The sequence below is a fragment of the Condylura cristata genome, unplaced genomic scaffold (assembly GCF_000260355.1).
Source record: "Condylura cristata isolate star-nosed mole 26May11 unplaced genomic scaffold, ConCri1.0 scaffold00006, whole genome shotgun sequence".
Lineage (NCBI taxonomy): Eukaryota > Metazoa > Chordata > Mammalia > Eulipotyphla > Talpidae > Condylura > Condylura cristata.
In genome coordinates this window covers 53569639-53597366 of record NW_004567107.1, presented here as the reverse complement: position 1 = coordinate 53597366, position 27728 = coordinate 53569639, and the positions used below count along the sequence as shown (strand labels likewise).

The following is a 27728-nucleotide window of genomic DNA, read 5'->3' as shown; positions in this document are numbered from 1 at the left end:
CAAGTATTACATAATTCTTTGAACACAAGGATTTATTTTCAATTTCTTTATCTAAAACAAATAAACAAAATTTACCTAATCCTCTTCAAAAACAGATGACTACCATTAAAATTATTTTTAAAAGATTTAATCATTTTTGAAAAAAAAAGATTTAATCATTTTTGTAATACAGTATGAAATCCATGGATTGAGTTGCAGAGTGATTTCACATATATTAAACAGAAAACAGGTGAAAATTATTTTAAAAAATGAAGTACTATGCAATTCTGACATGACATTTATATTCAATCATAAGTGCTTTCAAAGAAATCATGGTAAATCAGTTTACACTGATACAGAGTTAGCTCCCGATAGTCTATTTCTTCATTACTAATTTGTTTATATATATATATATATATTCAAGATTCAAGTCATTTTAAGAAATAGGATATGAATAAAAAATTTTTAAATATGAAAATGAAAGTTAAAAAACCACAAAACTATATATAAAGAAATGCACAAATATTCTAAACTCAGACTGATTATGCACATAAGACATTCTTACCTCGTCATCAGAGTAGTTGTAGGCAGATGCTACAGCTACCCACATCTTACTGGCAACTGTTGCTGCTTGTTTCATACTAGATTTCAGCACATCTATCTTAGGCCCTGAGAGTATATTATCCAGCTTCAGACCTGACAAAGAATTTACCACAGAACCCAATGAGCCATGTGGTGAAGAGCGCACCAGTGCCGATAAAGAACTTGAACGATCTTTATGAGTTCGAATGGGAGTTTGCTGCTTGAAACGCCCAGTAAAAGTTTTAGACGTGGAAGCTGCAAGGGAGTTCTTTTCACTTTCAGGATTTTCCTGTGCTGGCGGGCTATGATCTAAAGGTAGGCTTGATCTCCTATCTAAAGGGTGAATAAATGTAGTGGTAGTGCCAGACTCTTTGCTTCCCTCTCTGTTCAATTCCATACTAGAAGACTTGCTGCCCAGAGGACTTTTCAGATTCATATAACTTTCAATTTCATCAGCAAGATTCCGGGCAATAAGTGGAGAAAATTTATCTTCAGAATCAGGTGTTTTTTCTCCTGTGCATTCAGTAGCTAAAAGAGACAAAGGATCTAGTCCAGTTTCAACATCCTCCCTCTCAACAACTTTAGCAATACCATATAAACTACTTCTCTTATTCATCAGATCTTTGGATCCTGTGTTTAAGTCTATGGACTGATCATTGCTAATAGGATTTTGCAGACTGTCATGCGTATCCTTTGTCATACTAGTTTTAGCTGTGTTGTCATCAGCCACAGGCTCTAGGAGCTCTTGGCTTTCCTCAAGCATCTCTAATACTGAAGATCTGTGCTCAGAATCCCACATGCTTTCAGACATATGAGTCCTAGTATCACCTGGATGATAGTTAGCACTCTCAAAGCTATGGGTTCTTGAAAGATGAAGCGGAGAAGTCTTATTAGGACATGACAATGCTGCTGTAAGAATCTTGGCATCTGCTCCCATCATGATAGCCACTTCACTTGAATTCAAATCCAAACTGCTCTTCTTAAGCAACATTCCTGCTCGACTTTCAGAACTAAAACTACAGCTCCTCTCTGGAAAATGTTTTTGTCTTTTTTCTCCTCTATCGCCATTTTTCTTGAGATTAGTAACTTCACCATAGACTGCATCTTCACCTGGATCTTGAGCAGACAATAGCACATTCGATATACTACCTAAAAGAAGTACAGTATGAAAAATCAATATATTTTCTCTTATAAACTGTATACAAATATTTATTTTTTACTTTGATAGTGACATATACCAGAGTAGAAGATTCAGAAATTGTAAAGATTAGAACTTATAAAAAGGCATTGAGAAGACACTCCCAAAACCCCCCATACATTTAACCCTGTCTCCCAGAGATAATTTAAACTACATTTCATCCTCTATGCATATACACTTTCATTACAAAAAAGAACATGTTGTATGTGCATGTATATTGTTCAAACATTTATCAGTGTAGATCTATAAATGGCTTACATTTTAAAAGTGTCAGTCAACTTAAATATATTCTCCATTAAATATAGCACACCTAACTAGAAATAATCTACTTAATTTACATATATCTAATTCAACAAATACTTGCCAGTTAAACCATGCAAAGCAAATTCATAGTTATGGGGAAATTATGTATTTGCTACAGCAAAAACTTTCTGTTCCAAAGTAAAATAATCTGAATGGAGTGCTCAGAATCCAAGAAGTCTGATTAAAAAAAAAAAAAAAGAAAGAAAGAAAGAGCTAAAAAAGAGCTACATTCATTCCTGCAACAAATATCTAACTGTCCATTAGAACTCACTATGTGAGATGCTAGGAAAACAATATTGAAAAAAATTCTTGACTCCAGCCTCACAGAAGGTTAGTCTTGTATGATTAAATGGAACAAAATAATGCCAGTAACTAAAGAAACACCCCCAGTGTTGGGGAAAGCAAGCAGCCTTTCTACTCCATGCTACCAAGCTCTTTTTCCCACCCCAAGACCAAAAGCTATTTCCTATTTGAATTATAACCAGAACTTCAGTGTTCCCATTCATATTTAGGATCCTGATTTTTTTTTAAAGATTTATTTATTTATTCACACAGAACTGGGGTAGAAGCCAGAGGTGAGGTGCAGAGGCAGTTGAGTCTTCACCAGAGACAGAGTGGGGAGCAGAACAGGCTGACTGACAAAATGGTCAGCGGGTGGGTCAGGAGAGGTCTGCCGTGCCAGGTGTGTCACCTCCAGGGCTGGGATCGAACTCATGCTGAAGTGGCTTTAGCTTCTTAGTGCAGTGCTTTAACCCACTGTGCCACCAGGGAGGGCCCCCTGCGGTGAAAACTTTTATCAATAATTAGGTGAAGTCTCAGCACTGCCACTGCAAAGGCCCATCTCTACAGCCTGAGTTCAGTCCCTGGCCAGAAAGCTAGCCTACATAGAACAGCAGGCCTCTTCTATCTCACCCACTGCTCCCCTCAACAGTGCATTTCAGTGTATCTGCCTGTTCTGCTCCCCACTCTGTCTCTAGTGACTCCTCTCACTCCTCACCCTCCACACCTCCAAACTGTACTCCAGATCTATTTAAAAAAAAGAAGATTTTTGCAAATGCAGTGATTCCTGTAGTACTTCCAAGAATTCAATAGCACATTTCATTAGAATAATCTTATTATTTTTAAAAAGGTTTATTTATTTATGCATATAGAACTGAGGTATAGGCCAGTGGTCTGGGGCCAGTGAGAGATTTCACCAGAGACAGAGTGGGGAGCAGGACAGACAGAATGACAAAGTACACTGCTGGGGGGAGCAGTGGGAGAGACAGGAGAGGTCTGCTGCACTACCTGGCTGGGGATCAAACTCATGCTGAAGCAGTCATGGATAGAATGGCAGTGCTGTGCTTTAACCCAGTGTGCCAATAGCGAGGTCCCTCATTAGAATAATCTTAAAATAAATTTATTTGATAAACTGGGAAAAAGCCCAATACCACCTCTTTTGACTAAATCAAGTAAATCTTTCAAGATTACGGTGAATATGGGCAGAAGAACTAAAAACGCACTTCTCCAAAGAGGAAACCAAAATGGTCCACAGGTATACAACACAATACATATCAAAACCACAGTGAGATATCATCTCACACCACTGAGAGTGGCACAAATTAAAAAGACTAGCAACAACAAATTCTGGCAAGGATGTGGAGAAAAAGGGACTCTCCTACATTGTTGGTGGGAATGCAAACTGGTTCAACCACTATGGAAAGCTGGAGATTCCTCAAGCTGTTAAAAATGGACCTTCCTAATGATCCAGAAATTCCACTCCTAGGTATCTACCCAAAGGACACAAAAACATTAATTCAAAAGAACACCTGCACCCCTATGTCTATTGCAGCACTATTTAAGAAAGGTAAGCTATGGAAACAACCCAGGAGCCCAAAAATAAATGACTGGGTCAAGAAGATGTGGTACATACACATAACAGAATATTACTCAACAATCAAAAAAAAAATAAACTCATGCTATTTTCAGCAACATGGATGCAGCTGGAAAGAAATAAGCCAGAAAGGAAAATAAAAATACTGGATGGTTTCACTATTAGGAGGAATATAGAAGATCCAAATAAGGGGATCAGGAAAAAATATATATGTAGAATAAATAAATGTCAAAATTAACAGACAGCTGTAAACCACACATTTTGCAGGGGGGTAGAGGAGAGCAGGATCAAAACAGGGGTGGGAAGAGCACAAGGAACTATGGAGATGGTGCACGGGTGAACTGGTGGTGTGAACTGCATGGTGACCACACCCAAGAAGAAAAGGAACACACTGTACAAAGAAAAAAAAAAAGATATTAAAAAATATATATATATATTATATATAATTTTAAAAAGGTTAAGATGAGGACCCTCCCTGGTGGCGCAGCACAAAGAAGCTTAAGCCACTTCCGCATGAGTTCAATCCCCGCCTGCCCCAGAGGAGAGCCACATGGCGAGGCAGACCTCTCCGGACCTGCCTGCTGCTCCTCTCAGCAGTGTACTCTGTCGATCTGCCTGTTCTGCTCCCCACTCTGTCTCTGGTGAATCCTCTCACCCTCAGCATCTCTGGCCTGTATTCAGTTCTGTACGAATAAATAAATAAATCTTTAAAAAAAAAAAAAAGGTTAAGCTGAACTATAGAAATAAGTAAACAGGGAAGGTATACACCAGTCCCAGACCATGTCCATTTCAATATCCTAAAGATTTTAAACTTCTGACAAAGAAAATTCTTTTTTTTTTTAAACTTACTATCATAAATTGGATACAGAACAAACAATAATATAATAATTTTTTTAAAAACAGTCAAGCTCCATTTCTGGAATACAACCCTAAAAATAAAACAAACTGAACCTGTTATCACAGTAAATAAAAAGGAAAAGATTTTAGGATCAAGGAATAATTTCTACATTGATTTAAGATTTTGAAAAAACTAATTCCTATAAAGTTGTATAGTACATACACACAAGAAGTGAAGGGCAAAGAACACAGCCAACTTCATTGTCCTTTAAAATCATATATTTAGATGTATGACTTAAAGGTGCTGGAAGGCCTACAAAATAACTGAAACTAGTAAACTCCAATTCAGGGAGTCATATGCAACACACTACTTACTACAAACACTTAATCACCAAGAAGTGATCTGGAGTCCCTATAATAACTGCATCAAATTTAAAGACCCACAAGTAGTTTGTGTAGAGCCTAAGTGATGTGAATCTTGTCTCCCATTTTTCTTCAGCAATAGAAACAATGCTGTCACACATAAGTCCTCTGGGATTCAATCACATCACTGTTCTTCAACAGAGGAAGCCTTACAGTCCTCTCCTCTCTCACTATCCACAATAAGTAAGAAGCACCAAACTCAGGACAGACACTAAAACAAGAAAAGGTGTTCCCAGTAACAAACACACTGAAATATTCTTCCTTTAAAGCATTAAATATCTTTAAATAACAACTACTTTAACTTATTTTTTAATCTATTTATAAGAGTCAATCTTACTTTAGCATGTTCATTACATCTAAGTCATAATAGTATCAACAGACACATTTATATGTAAAGAATTACATTCCACTGCAATGGTCAACAGGTATATGAGAAAATGTTCAATATCCTTCATTATCAGGGAAATGCAAATCAAAATCACAATGAGATACCACCTCACACAAGTGAGAAGGGCACATATCAAAACAACTAACAACAACAAATGGTGAGAATGTGGTAAACTGGTACAACCACTATGGAAAGCTGTATGGAGATTCCTCCAACTACTAAAAATGGATTCCTCAGGCTACCATATGACCCAGCAACCCCACAGAAACATTAATTCAAAAGGATACATGTTTCCCTATGTTTCCTGCAGCATTATTTATGATAGGTAAATCCTGGAAACAACCCAAATGCCCAAAACTAGATGATTAGATCAAAAAGATGTGGTGGTGTAAATATTTATATATATATATAAAATGGAACACTACTCAACAATCAATAAAGATAAACTCATGTCCTCCAAGCAACATGGATGGAGCTGGAAGGGATTATGCTCAGTGAACTAAGCCAGAAGAAAAAAGAAAAATATCAAATGCTTTCACTTATAGGAGGAATTTAAGAGAATCAAATAAGGCTGGGGGGGGGGAGGCTGTGGGAGGGGCGAGTGTATTGTTATTACAATACAAAACATAACACAACAAAACAAAAATAGACAATTATAAATCCGAGAGATCCTACAGGGGAGAGAGACAGAGAGTGATCAGAAAGGAGAAATGTGGGGCTATGGTGATGACGGGTGGGGGAAGGGAGAAGTAAACACTGTAAAATGAACAATAATGTAAATATATATATATAAATTTTTTTAAAGTACATTCCAAATATTTAATAACCAATATGTAAAGACTCACCGGTGCTGCTTTTCCTGCCACTGACATCAAATATACCAGATGGAGATTTCACAATACTGCTGCCCCAAGCAGGGGGCTCAGTAGGACTCTGGGCCTCTGCATTAGGTTGTGAATGTTTTACCACAACAGCAGAAAGATCACACAATTCTGGAGGAAAAAATATCTGGACATTAGCATTCCACATTTGCTATATATGCTGATTTTACATATTTCATGGATTTTCCCCAAAGGGAATAACAAATAAAGGACTATTTCACTACTGACTTGTATGTCTGACAATTTCAATGTTATCCACTGACTGAAATGCTTTAGTGAAGGGGTTTGCTTCTGCAAAACTCTGGAGTATAAAACAAGCAATATCATTAAAGTGTTTTATGTGACAGGACAGGAAGATCATCTTCTAATTGCAAAGCCAAAGTACTCTTCTGTATTTCCATAAAATAATTTCTACAAATCATCTTAATGAAGCTCAGAAAATTAAAAAAAAAAACCCACCAGGAAAAACCACACTATATTTAATCTGCCAGTCAAAATATCCATTTAGATAACTGAAGTGCGGAAGTTAAAGAGCACTTTAAAATAGGGGAACTGCAAAAGAATTTGATGGCTCAAAAGTTTAGTCCTGATTCAGTTATAAAGTAGCCATGTAACAGTGAAAAATGATCCTTCAATGGGATACTATTTTCTGCAAAGTCAAGGGCTGACCTACAGAATCCATTATGAAGATTCTAAAACTATAGACTACCAAGCCTATGTCATATAACAGTACAAAGATAGTGTTTTACAAGCTGAGACCTTAAATTTTTGGAAATTCTCACCAAAATTGTATAAGACTTTTAAGCAATACCAGTAATTTTTTAAGTTTAGCTGTAAATATCAATACATAACCTTCTGTCTGCACATTTGTTTTATTTATCAGTTCTCTTGCTATTTGTTCTTCAGGCATATGTATTTCTGTGTCATCTTTTATAAGTTCATCCTTAGATCCATAGCCTTGATCAGACTGACCACCTGTTAAAAAAATGCAGATTTATATTTCAATATTTTCTACTTACAATCCCTTTATAAAATGTCAACAAATTCTACTGATCTGCACAATTAAACTTAAAGAAAGGGAAGAAAGCTCACAAAGCACATAGAACATTTAGAAAAAGATAAGAAGCAAAGAACAGTTGAAACAACATCAAAAAACACTACCCACTTGAAAGTACTGAACTTTTAATTTTAAGTAAAAACTGCAAATTAACAGATCTGGACGAGATGTTCTGACAAGTATTTTAGAGTGTGTCTACCTCTTTGTGCAACAAAGAAGAGGAAATAAAATAACATATCTATGCAAAGAAATGCAGGAATAATAAAATCAAAAGCAAAACAAATGTCACAAGAGATGGGAGACCAGGGGGAAACAGGATGGAATGGCTAGAGAAAAAAGAAACTTCTTTAAGTACAGCTTGTTATATACATTTTATTTTTGGAATATATTATTTTTTACGTGTTAAAAAAAATCAATTCAACAAGCTGCAATGGGAGCAGGGAAGATAACTAAAAGTGAATGCACACAGAAACAAATGAAGCCAACTATATTTCCTATGAATAACAAAACCACATTGAGATGATTGTGGGAAGACCAATCCATACTTTTAAACACATTATTTTAAGTCTTAGGTGGGGGTGGGAGGATCTGTACTAGGAGGGGTAGGTAAACAGTATCCTGAAATCCTGAAGAGGGTTCTTTCTCACAGGGGAAGGGTTGTAAGAATTCCGAAATTATTTTATTTGTACTGTAGGTTTGAGCAAATGAGTTAAGCGTGATGGTGATTTGGGAATCAAGATTCTTATTGTAGAAGATTTTTTTTTTAATTAAATGGAATGATGCAAAGCAAAGAAAAACCTATGAGGCTCATTAGAATTGTAGGTACTTCTCACACATACATACATACATACATGGACACATACATATTTTCTAGTTCTGCTGGAAAACTCTAGAATAGTAACACCATGATAGCAATAAGCACAATTAAGGCCCAGATCTTGGTTTCTAAAATCTGTTTTTATTAAAGAAATCTGGAGTCCTTAAAGAAGTGGCTAATTCCAGACCTCAAGAAGGAAAGGCACAAAAATGATTCACAAACATTTTACTGTGCAAGAAAGCAAGGCTCAAGCAACATGATGAGAAATGTCTGAAAATATACAATGAAATGTGGAGGAAGGAAAAGTCTGCAAAATCACCACTTCTTAAATTTTCATAGCAGAGGCTGATTCAGGCAAAAATCATCAATGGATGTGATATTTAGAAGAAAAACTGATGAGAAAGAGGTTATTACTAAATGGTATTGTACAGTTACAACTAAGAGTAAAGTTGGACCACTATCTGACATCATATACAAAATTTAATTGAAAATGAATTGCAGGTCCTTCCTGATAGTGCAATGGATAAAAGCACAGCACTATGAAGCTATCGCAAGCCAGTGCAGCATGGATTCAATCCCCAGCCAGGGAGATGACCCACATGGCATGGCAGACCACTCCTGTCCCACCTGTTGCTCCCCTCAACAGTGTATTTCAATATATCTGCCTGTTCTGCTTCCCACTCTGCCTCTGGTAAATCCTCTCCATCTCTGACCTATACCCAAATTCTATATGCATAAATAAGTAAATCTTAAAAAGAAAAGATAAAGAACGAAAATGGATGGGAAAAGAAAGAAAAAAAGGTGAAAAAAAAGCGCGCTTGAAGACTTCAGTGTAAGAATTGAGACCATAAAAACATAGAAGAAGTGATATGTTACTTAACAATAGTCATAGAAATGGCTTTGGGGAAAAGAAAAACAAAAATAAATTACAAGTAGCTTGACTACATCACACTAAAATGCTTCTGCACAGTGAAAGGACTTACTGCTGAATGGGAGATGATATTTGCACATAACACATCTGACAAGAGATTAGTATACAAACTATATAAAGAACTCATAAAACTCAACAACAAAATACAAAATACAAATCTGATTAGAAAATGGGTAGATGATCTGAGCAGACACTCCTCTAAAGAAGACATACAGCTGGACAATAGGCACATAAGATGTTCATCATCATCTGTTACTATTAGCAAAATACAAATCAAAACACAAAGAGATATCACCTCACATCTGTAAGAATGCTATTATATCAAAGACAAGAAACAAAAAGTGCTGGGGAAGATGTGGAGAGAAGGAAATATTTGCATACTATTGGTAGAAAAGCAAATATTATAGCCACTATGAAAAGAAATACAGATTCCTCAAAAAATTAAAAACAAATTCTATATGACCCAGTTGTCCCACTACCAAATATTTATCCAAAATACAGAAAATAAAAAACTTAAAGGGATATCTATACCCTGCGTGTTCACTGCAGAATTGTATACAACAGCTAAGAGCTGGAAACAGCCTAAGTACTTATTGGCAGATGATGGGAGAAGGAAGGTATGGTATATATACACAATGGAATACTATCCAGTTATTAAAAAAAAAGGATGAAATGCTACAATTTGCGCCAATATGAATTATTCTTAGTGAAATAAGCCATACCAAGAAAAACGTGATTTCACTCACATTTGGTATATAGAAAAAATAAATAAATGAACTAGAGATAAAGTTTTAGACTATTAGACAAATAGGTAGTTACCAGAAATGAAAGGGAAAGGGATCTGTTGTATAGTAAAGTATGAGACTGGACTTTTAGTGGTAAACCTTTTTTAAAAAATGTTTAAGGAGTTACATATTTCTTCTTCCATATGTGCTAGAAAAATATATAGTGTAATGTACCCCTGCAACTTACATGCTATTATAATGTAATGTTACTTTAACAAAGCATTATAAAAGTAAAAGCACACTGTTGTGGACTATAAAGGACCAGGGGAGAAAATAATGAACAATGAACAACTATATACCAGAAATATTTTATGGGGTGGAGTGGGGAATGAGATCAAAAATGGTGGGGGGAGGGAAGTACACAGGTCTATGGTAATGGCACATGGGTGATTTGGTGATGGGAAGCCCCCAGGGATCACAACTGAGATGGAAAAAGGCACAAAAATGATGTAAAAAGAAACTATTATTTCAAAAAAAAAAAAGGACACTGTTGTATAGCTTCAGCTTCAGGGGGTCTTCTCATAGATAGTTTATGATCTGTAAGGAGGAAGAATAACAGAAACTAAACAATACTAACATGACCAGCGAGGGCAAACACACCATTGTGTACCTCTGGATGTGATAATTTCAGGCTACATCAGTTTGAAAATAATGCCTAATCTAATCAAACAAAACATCAGACAAACTCAGCTGAGAAAGATTCCACAAAATACTGAACAGAATTCTTCAAAAAAGCCAGTCATAACAGATACAGGTGAGGAATGGTGCCCTATTGAAGACAACTGAAAATAGGATAGTAAAGTACTACCAAGAACATTAAAACAATTGACAAAATTGGAATATAAACAAAACATTAAAGTTGTATATCAATATCTGTGATCATATATCACTGAAGTTATTAAGAGTAAAAAGGGCAAGATATATATAACCTGTCCTCAAATGATTTAGAGGGGAAAAGTTCTATATAAAGAAAACGACCACAAACTAAAGTTTAGTTGGCCACAAATTAAAAGTGAATCTAAATAAAAGATAAGAGTTTGCTCTGCTATTCCTGCAACATTTCTTTAACTGTGAATATATTTCAAGAAAAAGCTTGCAAAAATCTATTTTGGCTTGAAAATTCCATTATTTAACATTGAAATTAAAACTAAACCCAAAGAAACATTATAATCTAGTATAATATACTAGAGTATCATTATGAAGAATACCAATGGAAAACACAAAAAATAGTGTCTTCTACTTTCTACATCATCAAACTACAGGTTTAAACACCAATAAGTACTAGTTCAGACACCTTTTTTAGTCCCTCATGAAAATAACACTAACCTGGACACTGAGTAAATTAAGTAAACCTAGATAAGTTCCTCAAAAAAGTACCAAGCAGAAAGATTCTCTGAGATAATTATTAATGAAGCAGTAATTTAGCATCTGGGCTGTAAACCTTCAAAGTTATGAAATGACAGCACCAGAAACTGTAGAGACATTTAATCACCACAAATTCACTATCAGAATTTCCTTCTGATATTTGAAATGTGGCTGAACAGAAACTTAGAGGAAATAGGAATCTGAAGGTTTCCACAATTGTTAGACTCTTTATACCAATTACTCAAAATTACTGCATTATTTTTTCTCACTAAAGGCGTGAATTGCCTTTATAATGAAACAAGTCAAAACTCTTAACTCTACATTCGAGAGTTAAGAAATTGCTTTATTATTATTACTATTATATTATAATTATCATCATCAGCATCACTATTATTATTCCTGATGTAATGGTTTCATACCACAAAAGTATTTTCTTGGTTTTTCATAACTGAAATCCATTTCTTTTATAAAGTACTGGGGAAAAGTTCAGGAGGACATAAAATAGGGTGGTTTAAAATGAACGTGTCATAAAAGTTCCTACTTTTTACTTGGTAGAAAGTTAATTTACAAACAGGATTGGGACCAACTACCCACATGTTGACTTCCAATGACTTACATACACGCCTCCATAATTATGGGGGTAGTTTTAAGTACAAGAATTCAGCTGCAGCAGCTCTACCTGCCTTTGACTATGCAGGTGCCTCTTCCCCTCCCCCCCTTTTCCTAGTAAATCTATCCTTTTAAAATGTAAAAACAGGACAACTCCCTGATGGCTTAGGGTTCAAGTCTCAGCACTACCATCCCTAAGACCTGCGTTATATCCCAACCAGGGTGCTGACCCACATGGCGCAGCAGACTTCTCTTGTCTCCCTTCAGCAGTGGATTTTACTAGATCTGCCTGTTCTGCAACCCCACTCTGTCTCCAATGAATCCTCTCACCAGAACTTTTGGCCTACACCCCAGTTCTTCTATGCAAAATAAATAAATAGAACATTTTTAAAAATAAGTAAATAAAAATCAAATGTAGACTCAAACCAAAAAAATCAAGTACAATTCACGTAAAAAGCATCCTCAATATCTGAAATACTGAAATCTTTAATGTCCATGTGAAACTACTGACAAAAATGACACTACAAACCAATCTCAAAAAATTATAGCAAGGTACAATTTATTTTCAAATAAGATAACAAATATACTTTGCAAATTGACCATAGAATGTTTGGTTGGATATTTTCAGAAATCATACACGATTAAACTGATCCAAAGGAGGTAAAGTCAAGAAAACGAAAATTGTTTTGTACTTATAACAATACTTCAAATATAACAAAATATCTCTCCCCAACCCTTGCACGTCAGCAAATTTAACCTAATAAATGGTAATTTACCTGAAGTGGTTAACATTCAAGGGTAGAATTAATGCACACGTGTATCCATAGCTTCACGTCATACAAGTCTGTCTGCACCCCACACCATGACAGCCAAGGACAAATGCAGCACCAAGAACAGCACAGAGCAAAAGCAGAGCAACAAAGAGCAGAGAAAAGGAAACTTCAGTCATTGAGACAAGTTCATCAGATGAAGCACAGGAATTAGAATTCTTTTTAAAGAAAAGCTTGAAATATTAACAATAACAACAACAAAAGGGGAAAACAACACAAGAAGAAAGATGGGCAACATATACAGATCTGCTCAATATGCCACTTTAGTTACACTTATTTCTAACTTCAGTGGACAGAGATGTTATGCTCACAGCTCTGTAGAAGATGATTCAGAATTTTCTCTGATTAAAAAAAAAGGTGAAAGAAATAACAGCAAAAAAACATACTACTCTCATGATGTGAAACTTTTCCTTCTTTGGCATTCAGTCTCAAGTATTTAATATTTTTTCTTAATGAAAAAAAGACATGCAAGTTGTGTCACTAATACTCAAATTCTTTGGTTTACAACTCCCCACAATCATATACTTGCACAAATTGATGAAGAAAAATTACCATGCTAGAGCCTTGTGCACAACACTCCATTGTTAACTTTATACTCTAGTAAATGAAGTGATCTGCAATCAGAGGTGTAATTTCTTCCCTTATTTACATACAATATTGCTAATGTACTCATATCACACAAACTCACGAAAGGAAGGTAAAAGCTCTTCAGTAAAAGAAAAACCTAAATGAGAGTAAGTGAAGGGTTAGTAAAATCCGTATTTTAGTACCTGTACTAGAGTGATTATCAATGGAATCAAGACTGATTAAATCTCTGACGAAGACTGTGTGCTCCCCATTGTTAGCATCATTAGAACTATCCACGCTACCGTGGCTCACCGTGTCCCCATCACTTCCACCTGTGGCATTCTGAGGAGCTAAAGATAAGGACATAGCAGTTCAATACGCATGCACTGAAAATCTCCAAAATTAAACATGAATAACTCTCAGTTCATTTTTGGTTGCAGAACACTTCCTAAAACAGTGGGGGGAAATAATTTGAGGCTTAAGATAATTTTTATCTTTAGTTATATATGAAAATATTAAGCCAGAATTTTATTTACATTTTTCTACTTCACATAAGTTAAAAACGTATGTACCTACAAAGCTATGCTTCAGCAAGAAAACATCTTCCCAATCACTTGTATTACCTGATATTGAGGAAACCTGTGACTTTTGCACAGTCTTTTTAAGTGGCTGCCTAAACTGTGCCAAGCCTCGGATCACATTCCGTACCTTCGTCCATAAGAAGATACCACTGCGGGTACTACTAGGCCATGGGCTCTCCAGAACTACCTGAAGGAAAAATAGAGGTAAAAGTGTTACTAGGGATATTTGATGTAAAACTATATACTTATGTAACAGATATATAAAGAAGTATACTCCAAAATCTCTAAAGGGTCATTTCACGAATAACATATAAGGAATTGTTAATCTTAACAAGTATATATCACTTACTGTCGATTCTACTTACCTTATTATAATAACCGTAAGTAATAGCATTTGGCTTTATCTTAGCAGTTTTCATTTCAAATAAGACTCTCACTGCTAAAACAGGATGACCCCAGAGTCCACAAAGTTGCATTACTACTCGATAACAAACCTAAAAAAAAAAAAATCAAATCATTAGTAGTTACCATAAATCTGTGGCTAAGTGCAGACTTTTAATGACTTTACTCAAAAAAAATGTTTTACACTTTCTGTTCAGTAACATACCTAGAGACACTTTAATGGGAATGAGACCTGTATTTTCTTAAAGATACAAAACAAATTTGACCTTAGCAACATTGCATTTTGTTATACTTGCCTCATCTAGTGGATCCACATCCATTTTCCTCATTTTAATAAGTACATCATATGCCTGCTGGAGTGCTCTGACCTTCGGATGAGAAACTCTAACATAGGCTGGGAGACAAATGAACCATAAACTGTAACAATGACTGAAGAGACATTTGGCCCATTGTGGTGGATTTGTGTAACATCTCTTTGCCAACTTATGAGCTGTTTTTATCTCCTAGAAATAAAATAAACATTTTAGTACTTAGTAAAATGCATTAAGGTAGGGTAAAGAGTGAGAAGGAAGAGAGAAAAAAGAATGTAAAATTTGATCCTAAAATTAAACATTTCATAGTTTTACTTCTTTGAGTGGCTGTCTCTTTAATGCCACACAGCTCCTTTATCGCTAATCTAAAGAAGCATTTTATACTACATAGTAACTGTATTGGCACACATGCATTAATAGATTAGAAAGTCCTTCAAGGCAGAGATCAATTCACAATATAGAATATAATGGTTAATTAAGTAATGTCTTCACACTGAAATCACTCATACGTTTGATGGATGTAAGGTATTTAACTATTGATAGCTTCTGAGTTCTTGTCATTCTTAAAAGGGGCAGTCTTCTCACTCTTCTTCTTGCTAAAAAGTTTTAAATTTTCTGTGAAGAATTCTACTCCATCTTCCCTCACCTCAGTGAGTGTGGGCAATATAATTTAAGATCTCAAACCTTCCTACCTAATAATTTGTCATATTTTCAATTTCCGATTTTCATTCTGATTTAGGTGAAAGGTTATCAAAATACCTCCTGAATTTTGTCAAACTATACATACTCCAAGAAACTATAGCGCCTTCCAAATATATCAGACTGTCATAGTGTGCCTTACATTAAAGATCCTTCTGCTCGGATATGATTTAAGTAAAAAAAATCCTGGTGTATTCATTTTTCTTACAAGTATTTTTATGAGATTTGAAGATATAGTTGAAAATATCGTGCCTTTTTGTTCTAAGATATGAAGGTCCTTTTCTTTTTTAGCTACCCTGGAAAATAACATTCTGAAGAAAATGTGATTTACAGACTTAGTAGCAAAATTCTTCCCTTTAAAAACTGGCTGGCAACAGTAAAATAAAAAAACTTGGGCTTTCCCTCAGGTTAACATTAAGGGAAATGGGTACTGTATGGGACTAAGGAACACCTCAGGTTACCTATTGATTTTAAAGATTGTCCATGAATTACTAAAATCTGAACTAAGTGTTTCAGTCAGAAATTCTCCAAGTTTGAAAACCAACAAAATTCATTGTATAATTAGTCTGATACACTAATAATAGCTTAATTCTTTTTATATATAAGTCAGATATAGTAGTAAAGCAATAGCTCAACTGCCCTAAGTTAACTCCCTTCAATTCCCTTTAGACTACAATACCTGATATAAACAGAAACACAAATCAAAATCATGACATGGCACTTTACACACACTAGGAAGGAAAGCTAATGAACAAGACAGATAATAAGAATCACCAAGGATGTGGCAAAACTGGGGTTCTTAAACACTGCTATGCTCTTGGAAAAGTAAAATGGTGTAGTCACTTTGGAAGTTAGAGTGACAGTTCTTCAAAAGGTTAAACAAAGAATTACCATTATGATACAGCAGATATTTCTAGGCAGATACCCAAGAGAAATAAAACAGAATACCCACACAAACACTTGGACACAGATGTTCATAGCAGCAATGAGCAAAAACGCCAAAATGTAAAAACCCACATGCTCATGAATGAATAAATATGGTATATACATGTGATCGATTACGATGCAGAAACAAAGTACTAACACATGCCACAACACAGATAAACCTAAAAATTTTGTGCTAAGAAAGCCAACCACAAATAGTCAAATGCTCAGTTCCATTTATATGAAGTGCCCTAACAGGCAAGATAATAAAAAGATAAAGGAGATTGGTGATTGCCTTGGGCTCTCAGGGATGGAGAGAGAAATCAGGAGAAATTGGTAGTTAAGGGATCTGGATGTTCATCATGGGGGCATGATGAAAATGTTCTAAAATGCACCATTTTATGAATAAAGTAAAAATTATTGTTTATACTTTACATGAATGAACTGTAGAATACATGAATTACATCTCAATAAAGTTTCATTTTAAAAAGTATATATGATTCCCAAGGATTTTCTTAAAGCGTAAATATAAGCATTCAAAAACTTCCATCTCAATATTTTGATGGTAAGAAATCTATTTTAATTCATTAACAACCATGGTAAGACTTCAAATGGTTACTGTGCGTGATAATTCTAAAATTCTAATTCTATAAGCTGCATGTCACATATCCATATCTTACATTGTAAATTAATATTTATTAGATAAAGAAAATCTGACCTGTTTAGTTCTCTTAGCCATGAGAGCTGGACTGTTTGTAATGCTATTCCCAGTAGGGTGTCTACTAAAACAAAGTTTCAACTCCTGTGGTCTGTCAAAAAGCTTAAGGTCCAATCTTGGAAAGTATTTGTAACTAAAATAAAAAGCAAAAATAGATCTGCTGATTTAAAATACATTAACTTCCAGAATTAGGTGAATATTCTTAAACCTCAAATAAGTACCAAGTTGTCGTTCCTCAAACGCCTATACAGGCATTTTTTTTTTCCCAAAAATACAAGATGATGTAGTTAAAAGATCACATAGACTGCCTACATGGAAATTTTGGGCCCTTCCACCTCCACCTTATATGCAATTTTAACCAATTTCTGGAAAATAAAAAAACTTGGTATCTTACTTCACAGAGGAAGTAATAATACTCTGAATAGATTCCATGGGTTGAGTGACAATTTATATTTTAAAATATTTACTATATCTTATAACTTTAAGTGTTTCTTCATAAAATTTTCTTGCATAGGTATTTAAAAAGAAAATATCTATAGTATTTTTATTTTAGGCAACACTATAATCAATTATTTATTGTTAGAAATTTTTAATTAATTGTAAATTTTTATGATTTAATATTGCTGTACATATATTCCTGTGAATAATTCTATTTCTTAGGAAAATACTCAGTAACTAAGTTTGCTAAGTTTAACAGGTGACTCAAAATTTCTACCAAGCTATTTCCAAAAAGTTTTTTGGCATAGAATCTAACTCATCCTCATGGCCTATCCTCAATCTAGTAGGTTAAAATGTTTCCAACTCATCATTTTGGTTCACATTTCTTAATACTACAATACATTAATTACATTATTATTTGGTGAAATTTCTTCTTGGAAAATGCCTACATATTTTCTTTGGCTACCTTTTTTCTAAGATATATATCACCTTGCTCCATCTGACTACTTTGCTAATACTGGATGCCAACGTATAGTGATTCTGCCAAATTAAAAAAGAATTCTATATTTAACATTTAATCAAAAATAGTACTAAATCCCAGGTACATACTCATCATTTGTATTAGTCCTGGTGAGATTATATATTGATTTCTTATTTTTGCAAAACACATTTTATACTTTCTTTGCCCTGAGATTCTTTCAGCAACAGAACCTAAGAAAATAACTTCATATACACAAAGATATAGATAGCAAAGAACTACAAACAAATTCACAATAGACTAAACAAATCACAATAAATGCATGCAATATGGCCATTCAAAATGATATGATACAAAAAATATTTATCAGCATGGAAACATGTTCCAACCATTAAAGATAAACATAGATTACAAAAAATACATATACAAAATGAACTTGTGTTTGTTTTAAGTATAATAAAGGCAAATTTATGCACAAAAAGGCAGTAAAGATAGATTTACATTTAACAGAAATTAAATACTGGTGCTAAAATGATGTGCTAGTTTTCCTTTTGTTTTTTGAATTTTCTAAGTTTATTAAACTGAACATTATCATGATTATAACAATAAACAATCAAGTTCATTTTAATTCCTATGTAAATCTTATTAAATTTATTTAATAAAAAATAATTCTGGAACAACTACTTTTAAATATTCTCTGATAGTGGGCCCTCCCTGGTGGCACAGCGGGTTAAAGCACAGCACAGAGAATCTAAAGCCGCTTCTGCATGAATTCGATTCCGGCCTGCCCCGGGAGGTGACCACATGGTGTTGCAGACCTCTCCTGACCAGCCCGTTGCTCCCCTCAGCAGTGTACTTCGTCAATCTGCCTGTTTTGTTGCCAGCTCTGTCTCTGGTGAAGCCTCTCACCGCCCCTAAGCCTCTGGCCTGTACCCCAGTTCTGTATGCACAAATAAATAAATCTTTAAAAAAAATTTTTTTAATTAAATTAAATTAAATTAAAAAATAAATAAATAAATATTCTCTGATAGCTTATGAAAGAGTAAGAATTTTAGCCTGTAAGCAATCATAAAAACCACGAAAGGGATGGGAACCCCACAAAAGTAAATTTTTCCTTCAGAAATGAAATTTTAGAAATTTTAAATATTGTCGAACATTTAATAAAGAGTAATCAACATATGGCTTCCCCTTCAATGTTATCCTTAGTTTATAATTTAATAATAACTGGTAGGTTCTTCATAAAATATTTATCTTCATTAAGTCAGTGAATAAATTTAGAAATGACCTTCACAAGTGATAAATACACATTTCTACAACTAGTCACAAGAAGTAAATTATTAATGCTGTGCCCAGACAACTTTCTTTTCTTTTAATCCTTATCCTTGCTACCTGTACTTTGATGGCAGCTCCTTTCCATCATCAGGAGGTGGCTCTGGGGGCATTATGAAAACAGTATGCTCACTTTTCTGTGAATCATCAAGCTCTATCAATTTGGTATCTTCTGCTGAATCAAAATCAACCTGAAAATAATTATTTTCTCCAATTAATTTACTTTTAAGATATATCTTAATTCTGAAATTACAGCATTTAAAAATGTGTAAGAAAAAATACCTTATCTGTTTTCTCTGTGCCTTTATCAGGAAACAACTGAAAAAGAAAAGGCGTGCTTAATGCAAATGTCAACTGTAAATTTAGTACAATCTTATATCTTAAATTCTTTAAAAAAAAACTCAGTACCAGACAAAACATTTCATGATATATTCTAGGGGCATATATTATTAGGTTAAAATAAAACATTTCTCTTATGGCTATAAGAATAGAAAATATTTTAATTAGTTTCTTCATAAATTATTTTTCATGAACAAAATGGGTAGCCAATCAAAAGGAGAATCTGGCTTTTCCAATAAAAATTTTTACTATTTCAAGTTCTACATTATTGTTGATAATATCTCAGCTTCTCATTAACTAGACGACTAGACCATCAATTTTATAAGTAAACAAAAAAAACCTGAAGCTCTAATATTCCAAGAGTTTTAGATCACACTCATAGAATGGAAAAACATAATTTAAGTCTGCTGAGGAATATAAATCATTATATATCATACACTTCTCTGAAGGAGACACATAGTCAAAGGGCACATGAAAAAAATGCTAATACCAGGGAAATGCAAATCCAAACTACAATGAGACACTACCATATACCTTCGAGGTGGCCCGTCTTAAAAAAGAACAGAGACAACAAGTGTTGGCAAGGGTGTGGGAAAAAAGGAACCCTCTCATACACTGCTGGTAAGAATGCAGACTGTCTAGCCCCTATAGAAAAATAGTATGGACATTTCTCAAAATACTAAAAATAGATTTACCTTACAATTCAGCAATCCCACCCCTAAATCTGAAGAATACAAAAGCACTAACTCAAAGGGATATAGGCACTTCTCTATTAAATGCAGCAGCATTTACAATAGCCAAGTTATGGAAATAATCAAGTGCCCAATGACAAATGCGCACAAATAAAAAATGTGTGTATGTGCACAAAAGAATACCACACAGCTATGAAAAAGAGGGAGAAAATTATTTCAGTCATATGCAGAATACAAAGAAACAAAACAAAGGAACTGACAAAACCAAACGAAAATAAACTCTAGAAATTTGAACACAGAATTGAGGCTCTTATAATGGGGGGAAAGGAGAGAGATTCCAGTGAACTACAGAGAAGAATTATGGATGTTTTAGCAGTACATATGGTGTTATAGTAACATGTATCTACATCCTTAAATCATACAGTATTGTAAAATCAATGTTACCAGGATAAAGATTATTATATTGTAAAAAAATTACAATATAATAATCTACCTTTTCTGGAAACAATTCCAAATTTAATATAACCATGGTCTGCCCATAAACAGGTAGCCCAAAATTCATTTAGAAAATAGCTATCTAAATGAGAAATACATATATAAAGGAATCACCATGGTCAAAAAGCAAACTTCCATAGTTATTTTGGGTAAGTAAAGCTTTAAAATTTAACCCATTTCTTAAATCCTTAATTAGGCCAAAAGAAAAAAATTAGCAAAAGTATTTGAAAAGACATTAAGAAAATATAGGACTTCTGTTACATATAAAACTAAACTTTCTAAGAAAAGTGAACTACTACATATTCTTATTCATTTAAATAAAAAAAATAAGACGGGTGATTCAACTGAGAAATGGTCTTAGTTTTTTAACAGACAGAAAAACAAAATGAGATATTCAAAGAGAAAAATTTGTTCTGTGCAATAAATACTGCACACCACAAAGCGTAAGGATTCTTAAATGAAGTCCAGAATCAGGACGCTCGCGCACGCACGTGCACACACACACACACCGGTAGCCAGACTGTTAAAAAGTTTTTCTTTAACACTGATATTTAGAACAAACGTTTACCTTTTCTATGCAGTCATCAAAAAATGCCAATCCGGTATCTTTATCACTTACAAAACTACATTCTTCAATGAAACGAATAAAAATCTGTGTTTTGGATAAAAGGGTGTAGAATTTTGTATAGGCGCGATCTCGACTTTTTAAAAATCCTGAAAAACACCAAAATGACAACTATATTCAAATTTTATGTAGGACTAGCTGTTATATAAAACATTAAAATTGTATATAGTCTACATTATATTCTCTTTATTCAAGTTAAAGGAGAAAAAAAGAGTTCCACATCCTGTTATCAGGATGTTATCAAGATGTGGTTATCAGAACCACTATATATTCATTGCTGACCAGAAAGCCCATACATATCTAGAATCAACTTAATTTTCCTCTATCTATGTTTTCATAGCTATTTCTTTCGATGTTCTCCCTGTATTCTCTCACATCTCTGATGATGAGAACTTAAATAGCAGAGAAAATGAAAATATTAAATGAGAACTATTTTCTCACTAGAAAATCTGTAAGTCTTTCTGTAAGCTCTCACTTATTCCTTCACTCTTTTAGTACAATAGATATATCCTTTAATCTATCTAAGGTCAAATCCACCATATGAACTTGGAATCCCAGCACCTCCAGGGTTTGCAGAATAATTCTCCTTCTCTATACATACTTCTCATCAGCATACTGAAGTCTCTTGTTCACATTTAAAAACACACGCACACACACACACATATACAACTTTAACAAGTAATTAAATCTTTCCCTGTTTTACTATTTCCCTTCTCAATAAAGGAACATCTACTTGACTACTAAAAGATAAAAAATCTCAAAGTTGCTCTTGGAATCTCCGTCTACCTTGTTCAAGCATCAAGTTTCAGGCAATCTACCTTCTATAAGTCACTCTTCTATACATAACTCTACTAACTAATCTACTTGAATGATCACTTGGACCAATGCAACAACCTCCAAATTAACAGTTTCATTCTTCGGAAGCTCCAATTCAATTTCTGCATTGATGTGAAAGAGATTTTTTTTTAAACCTCAGAATGATCTTTGTAGAATACAAACTTCATTTTATTACTGACAACACTGGTTAATTTAGTGGGACAAAGCACACAAGCATGTGTCTTATTGTAGACAGTAGTATATATATCATGCATTTGGCACTACTTGTCAAGAAAATTAAACTTAATTCTAATTAAGCTCTAGTTCTGCTTTGTTCAATTCAGTAACTACTACTCACATACGGGATTCTGTACCTGAAATGCGGTTGGTTCAAACTGAAATGTATTGTAAGTAAATAAAATGCATGCCAATTTTAAACCCTTATTATAGAAAAAGAATGTAAGACAGTTCACTAATATTTTAAAAACATACTCTTTTGGATATCTTAGACTAGAGAAAATATACTATAGCAAGTAATGTCCTTCATTGCTATTTTTTTTAAACAGTGGCTACTAGGTAGTTGTTTTTTTTTATTACAAAGTTTATTTTTACATCATTTTGCACATTTTTTTTTTTTTTACATCTCGATTGTAATCCCCGCGGGTTTCCCATCACCAGATCACCCCTGTGCCACCACCATAGTCTCGTGCATTTCCCTCCCTTCCCCACCCCCCCCCATTTTTGATCCCATTCCCCACTCCACCCCCGCAAAATGTCTCTAGTATATGGTTGTTCATTATTTTTGTTATTTTCTCGCCTGGTCCATTATACTCCTGCTATGAGTGAAACCATCCGGTATTTTTCTTTCTCTTTCTGGCTTATCTCACTAAGCATGATCTTTTCCAGCTCCATCCAAGTTGCTGCAAAAGACATGTGTTTCTCTTTTTGGTTGCTGAGTAATATTCCATTGTATATCTAGGTAGTTTTTAATTACATATGTGGCTTACTTACACTAGTTCTATTGGACAATGTGGCTCTTGGTCCAACCACAAGAAAAATATGAAATTCATTTCAAATCATGAGAGATGTGTTAAATAACACCCAAGGGACACAATCAATTAAAACCAATACAAATCCAGAATGACTAACAATTTATGGGTAGAACAATATGCTATTTTGAATTTGAAGAGAGAGGGAAGGAAGGATAGAAGGAGGAAAAACTGAAAGTGCATGAAACAAAAGCAGAATTTTAACTGCTACTTTTGCCAAAACTGGAAGATATGAAGGCATGTTATTGTTCTATTTTCAAACATATCTGTGAAAATATCCCTACTGAAAAGGCAACCCAAATCATATAGTTAATTCCTCTTCATTATTTTTGGCCCAAACTTATTACTTCTTCAGGGAACTTTCTCCTGACCCAGTATTCTCACTTCATATGTTATATATATAGATATATATAGTTATTACACACATACATACACACACATATGTGTAGTGTGAGTATGCATATATATATATACACATATATACACACACACTTCACAGCACGCTTAGTAAAAATGCAGTTAGTATCCCTGTCATTTTATTATCTAAAGTCTGTATTCACACACACACACCCATAAATCCAAATGCTATCCTGATAAAAATAGGCAAAAGTATCCATATTCATAAATTTCCCTGCATAGATGAGAGGAAGAAAGAGGAGAAAAGAATGAGAATATATAATGACTCATGGCCCATTTCAAAAACTTCATATTCTTTGTCTAGCATTTAACATTATCCATAACCTGAGTTCTAACTTTATAGGTATTTTTATTTATTTTAAAATTTATTTATTTATGCATATAAGAACTGGGGTAAAGCCAGAGGTGCAGGGGTTGGCGGAGAGGATTTGCCAGAGACAAGAGTAGGAAGCAGAACAGGCGGATTGACTGAAATATCGTGCTGAGGAGAGTAAGGGGAGAGACAAGAGAGGCCTGCTGCACCATGTGGGTTAGTCAGTTACCCGGCCAATGATACAACTCATGCTACAGTGGCTAGCAACTGCAGCCACGAGACAGGACTGAGACTTAACCACTGCACCACCAGCAATGTCCTTCAAATTTGACTCTTAATGCCTATTATTTTTTAGAAAGTCTTTCCTACTCATCTCTATATATTCTTCCAAGCCATGCTCTTCTATGAAGGCTTCATAGAATACCCCTTTTTCTGAGTTTTAAGAACTTCTCACTGAATTGCATGAACTTGTTTTCATGACTACTTTGACATTTTAAAAATTTTAGTTTACTTTAGTTTCCATTTAGTAGCCCATAGAGCTATATTTTATATTTACTTATATCCCTAACAATAACTACTTGGACTTGATAAATGATGATTAAATATTTAAGAGATTAATTATAGCAAAGCAGAGATGATAAAAGACAAAAGGAAATACAGAAGGATTTTTTTTTTTTTAAAAAGTAACTGCTGGGTAAAAGTAAAGAAATATAACTTTAATTTTTCATAATTGAAGACTTCTAGTTCCCAATTTCTCAGGAAAATGCAGGGAATATGAATCAAAGAAATTCTATTCATAAACTAAATTACATATACACAGATTCATATTAGATTTTAATATAAATTTCTAGAATTTAATTAGTAGATATTTTCTAGAAGCAATAGTAAATAGAATATACTTTTCATTTCAGTAACAGGTATTGTTACTGTGTTTTCAACGCCTCTTACCCTGTCGGTCAAACAATGAATCTGCAGCTGTGGCTTTATTTGAAGGAGCTTCTGTGATTGGTTTGAGATATGCTCTATATCCCTTTAAAATAGATGCCATAAAGCGCAAAAACGCCTCCTGAATTTCCATCTCAAGTTGTGTCATCTTCTTTTGCCAAGAGAAATCGGCTTCAATTGGAGTCATCTCAATTGCTGAACCCTCTTGAGTTTTTCGATGAACTAACGAAGAAGAGAAAATGACATTAATATATAGAGCATATAAATATATTTCATGTGTACATGAAATTAAGGCATGATTAAGAACATTATCAAAATAAAGTTTGTTTTGTTACTTCCTAAAATTCTTTTCTCCAGTGATTAAAATAATCACTGGCACGGGTTAACAGGGAGATAGGGCACAGAGAATAGGCTCAATCAAGCAAACTGAAAAGAACATGTTCGAAAAATCATGAAACAAATATTGTTTTTATTATTGGAATTTTGTGATGTAATGAGACTTCTTTTAAGCAAATCAAAATGTTTCAATTTAAGAAGAATTTTCTCATATTATGTTCTTTCATTAAAATCTGTATTTTTTTCCTGGCATTTACCTGAAGATAACTGGGGATACAATTTCTTCAAGGTGCTAAGTAGATTTTTGCATGGTTTTTTTGGAAGCTGCTTCCAGTTCATGCTCTTCTTTTCATCTGCCCTATTAAAGAAAAACAGCAATATATAATGCTTTTACTTAAAATTCTTGTGTGGACCCTTCCTGGCGGCACAACAGGTGAAAGCGCAGCACTGCAAGTCAGCCTCAGCCACTTCAGTTCCAGTTCGATCCCCAGCCCCCAAGGTGCTCCACAGGGCCCCCCAGACCTTTCCTGACCGGTCTGCTGCTCTGCTCAGCAGTGTACTTCATCAGTCAGCCTGTTCTGCGCCCCATTCTGTCTCTGGTGAATCCTCTCACCACCCCTGCACCTCTGGTCGGTACACCAGTTCTATATACATAAAATGAATAAATTAAAAAAAAATTCTTATGTGGGTCGTCCCTGGTGGTGCAAGTGGTTAAGTCTCAGCACTACGAAGCTGTCCTCAGCAACTGCAGCACAAGATAGGCAGCCAGGATGCTGATGCAGCAGATTTCTCCTGACCCACCCATTGCTCCCCTCATCAGTATAATTCATCAGAACTCATCAGAACAGCAGCCTGTTCTGCTCCCTGTTCTGTCTCTGGTGAATCCTCTCACCCCCTGCACCTCTGGCCTGCATCCCAGCTCTTGTATACATAAATAAATCTTTTAAAAATATAATTTATATATTCATATATAAACTCCATTATCCAATTATGAACCACTAAGTTTAAGTACATCCTTATATTTAAAAATCTAAAGAAAGCAACACATTTTGCCATAAAACCACAGAGCTCCACACTGAGGTTATGTAAAAATACATTTTTGAGACAACTGAAAAAACCTGTGAGATATTTTTTGCATGTTACATCTCTAACAACCATAAGAGAAAATTTAGAGGATTGGTGCCAACTCATGATAAAATAACTGAATTTTTGTTATACTCTATGTTAAATATGGTGGTATTTGGAAATGATTGAACTCTTAATAAAAACCCTTTCAAGATCAGAAATACCTGATCAATAAAGTTTAAACTCCTAGAAGTGAAAAAACTCAGTAAAAACCATGTAACTTGTAATTTTGATAATATTGCCAAATATCCCCTCCACAGGAGGATTGTCATCATGTATATGCTCCTTCCTGCAATAAGTTTATAGTACTGCCTGTTGCAGTACTATAAATCATAACGTTATTAAGCATTTAATTTTTGATTTTTTTTCTGACAATGTGAAAATGCTGTATCTAACTGTAGAGGAGATAAGTCATTTTCCCTCTTTGTAAAAAGAGGAAAATGCTTGCAAATCATTTCTATTTACTTCTTTATAATAAAATCATTTCTACTTACTTTTTTGTAATAAGACTCGTAATTGCCTACTCTATAACAGAGTTATTAAGCTTTGGAAATTTCTAGAGGTTCTTTCATTAATGAAAGACTGACCCTTTGTGAGAACAGTTGCAAATTTTTTCCCCAACTTGATATTTTTCTTTTGAACCTGATAGTAGTTTTATTATCTTTAATTTTTTATGTTTATGTAGTCAGGTTTATTAATCTTATATGTTTTCTGCATTTAGGATCCTTCCTTAATTCAAGGCTATAAAGAAATTATCTTGGTTTCATTTTATTAATTTATTGTTTCATTCTTTGTATTAAGTTTTCAATCAACTTGGATTTTCCTGAATGTGCTATGAAGTATCGATTCAACTTATTTTCTCTCTAGCTATAAAGTATCTAACCACAGTTTATTGAACAGTATCATCTTCATCCCCACATCTTGCTTAAGTGGAGTTACCAAATTTTATATTAATATAATTAAATATTAAAACTGAAAGAGCAAGCAGACATTAACTTAGCAAGAAGACAAATTCTAAAACATTATTTACAAGCTTATTGCACTGATTGTCTATTATCAAATTACTAAGGCTGTGTTCTTTTCATACAGAGAATATTTACAAATACTTGGGTCCAAAATAAATATGACCAAATGCTTGCTTCTGAAACAAATCTCACTATCAGAAAATCAATAATATACAACTCCAGTTGTTATTACAAATCAGCTGAGATAACACTTAGGAAGAAAAAATACTTTGGAAGTTCAAAAGAACATTTTCAAATAATACATGG

The 27728-nt window shown here is 34.1% G+C and overlaps 1 protein-coding gene across 1 annotated transcript in view; it reads right to left on the bottom strand.

Moving 5' to 3' along the window:
• DENND4C (DENN/MADD domain containing 4C) overlaps positions 1–27728 on the bottom strand; it is an 80057-nt gene that overhangs the window by 19754 nt on the left and 32575 nt on the right. Inside the window, exons 11-22 of the mRNA XM_004677684.2 lie at positions 25590–25690; positions 25000–25218; positions 21400–21545; positions 19588–19623; positions 19366–19496; positions 17061–17193; positions 14705–14911; positions 14372–14500; positions 14049–14193; positions 7317–7439; positions 6429–6575; positions 545–1710 (exon numbers count right to left, since the gene is read on the bottom strand). Coding sequence (XP_004677741.1) covers positions 545–1710; positions 6429–6575; positions 7317–7439; positions 14049–14193; positions 14372–14500; positions 14705–14911; positions 17061–17193; positions 19366–19496; positions 19588–19623; positions 21400–21545; positions 25000–25218; positions 25590–25690 — 2683 coding nt within the window. The remainder of the gene's footprint in view (positions 1–544; positions 1711–6428; positions 6576–7316; positions 7440–14048; positions 14194–14371; positions 14501–14704; positions 14912–17060; positions 17194–19365; positions 19497–19587; positions 19624–21399; positions 21546–24999; positions 25219–25589; positions 25691–27728) is intronic.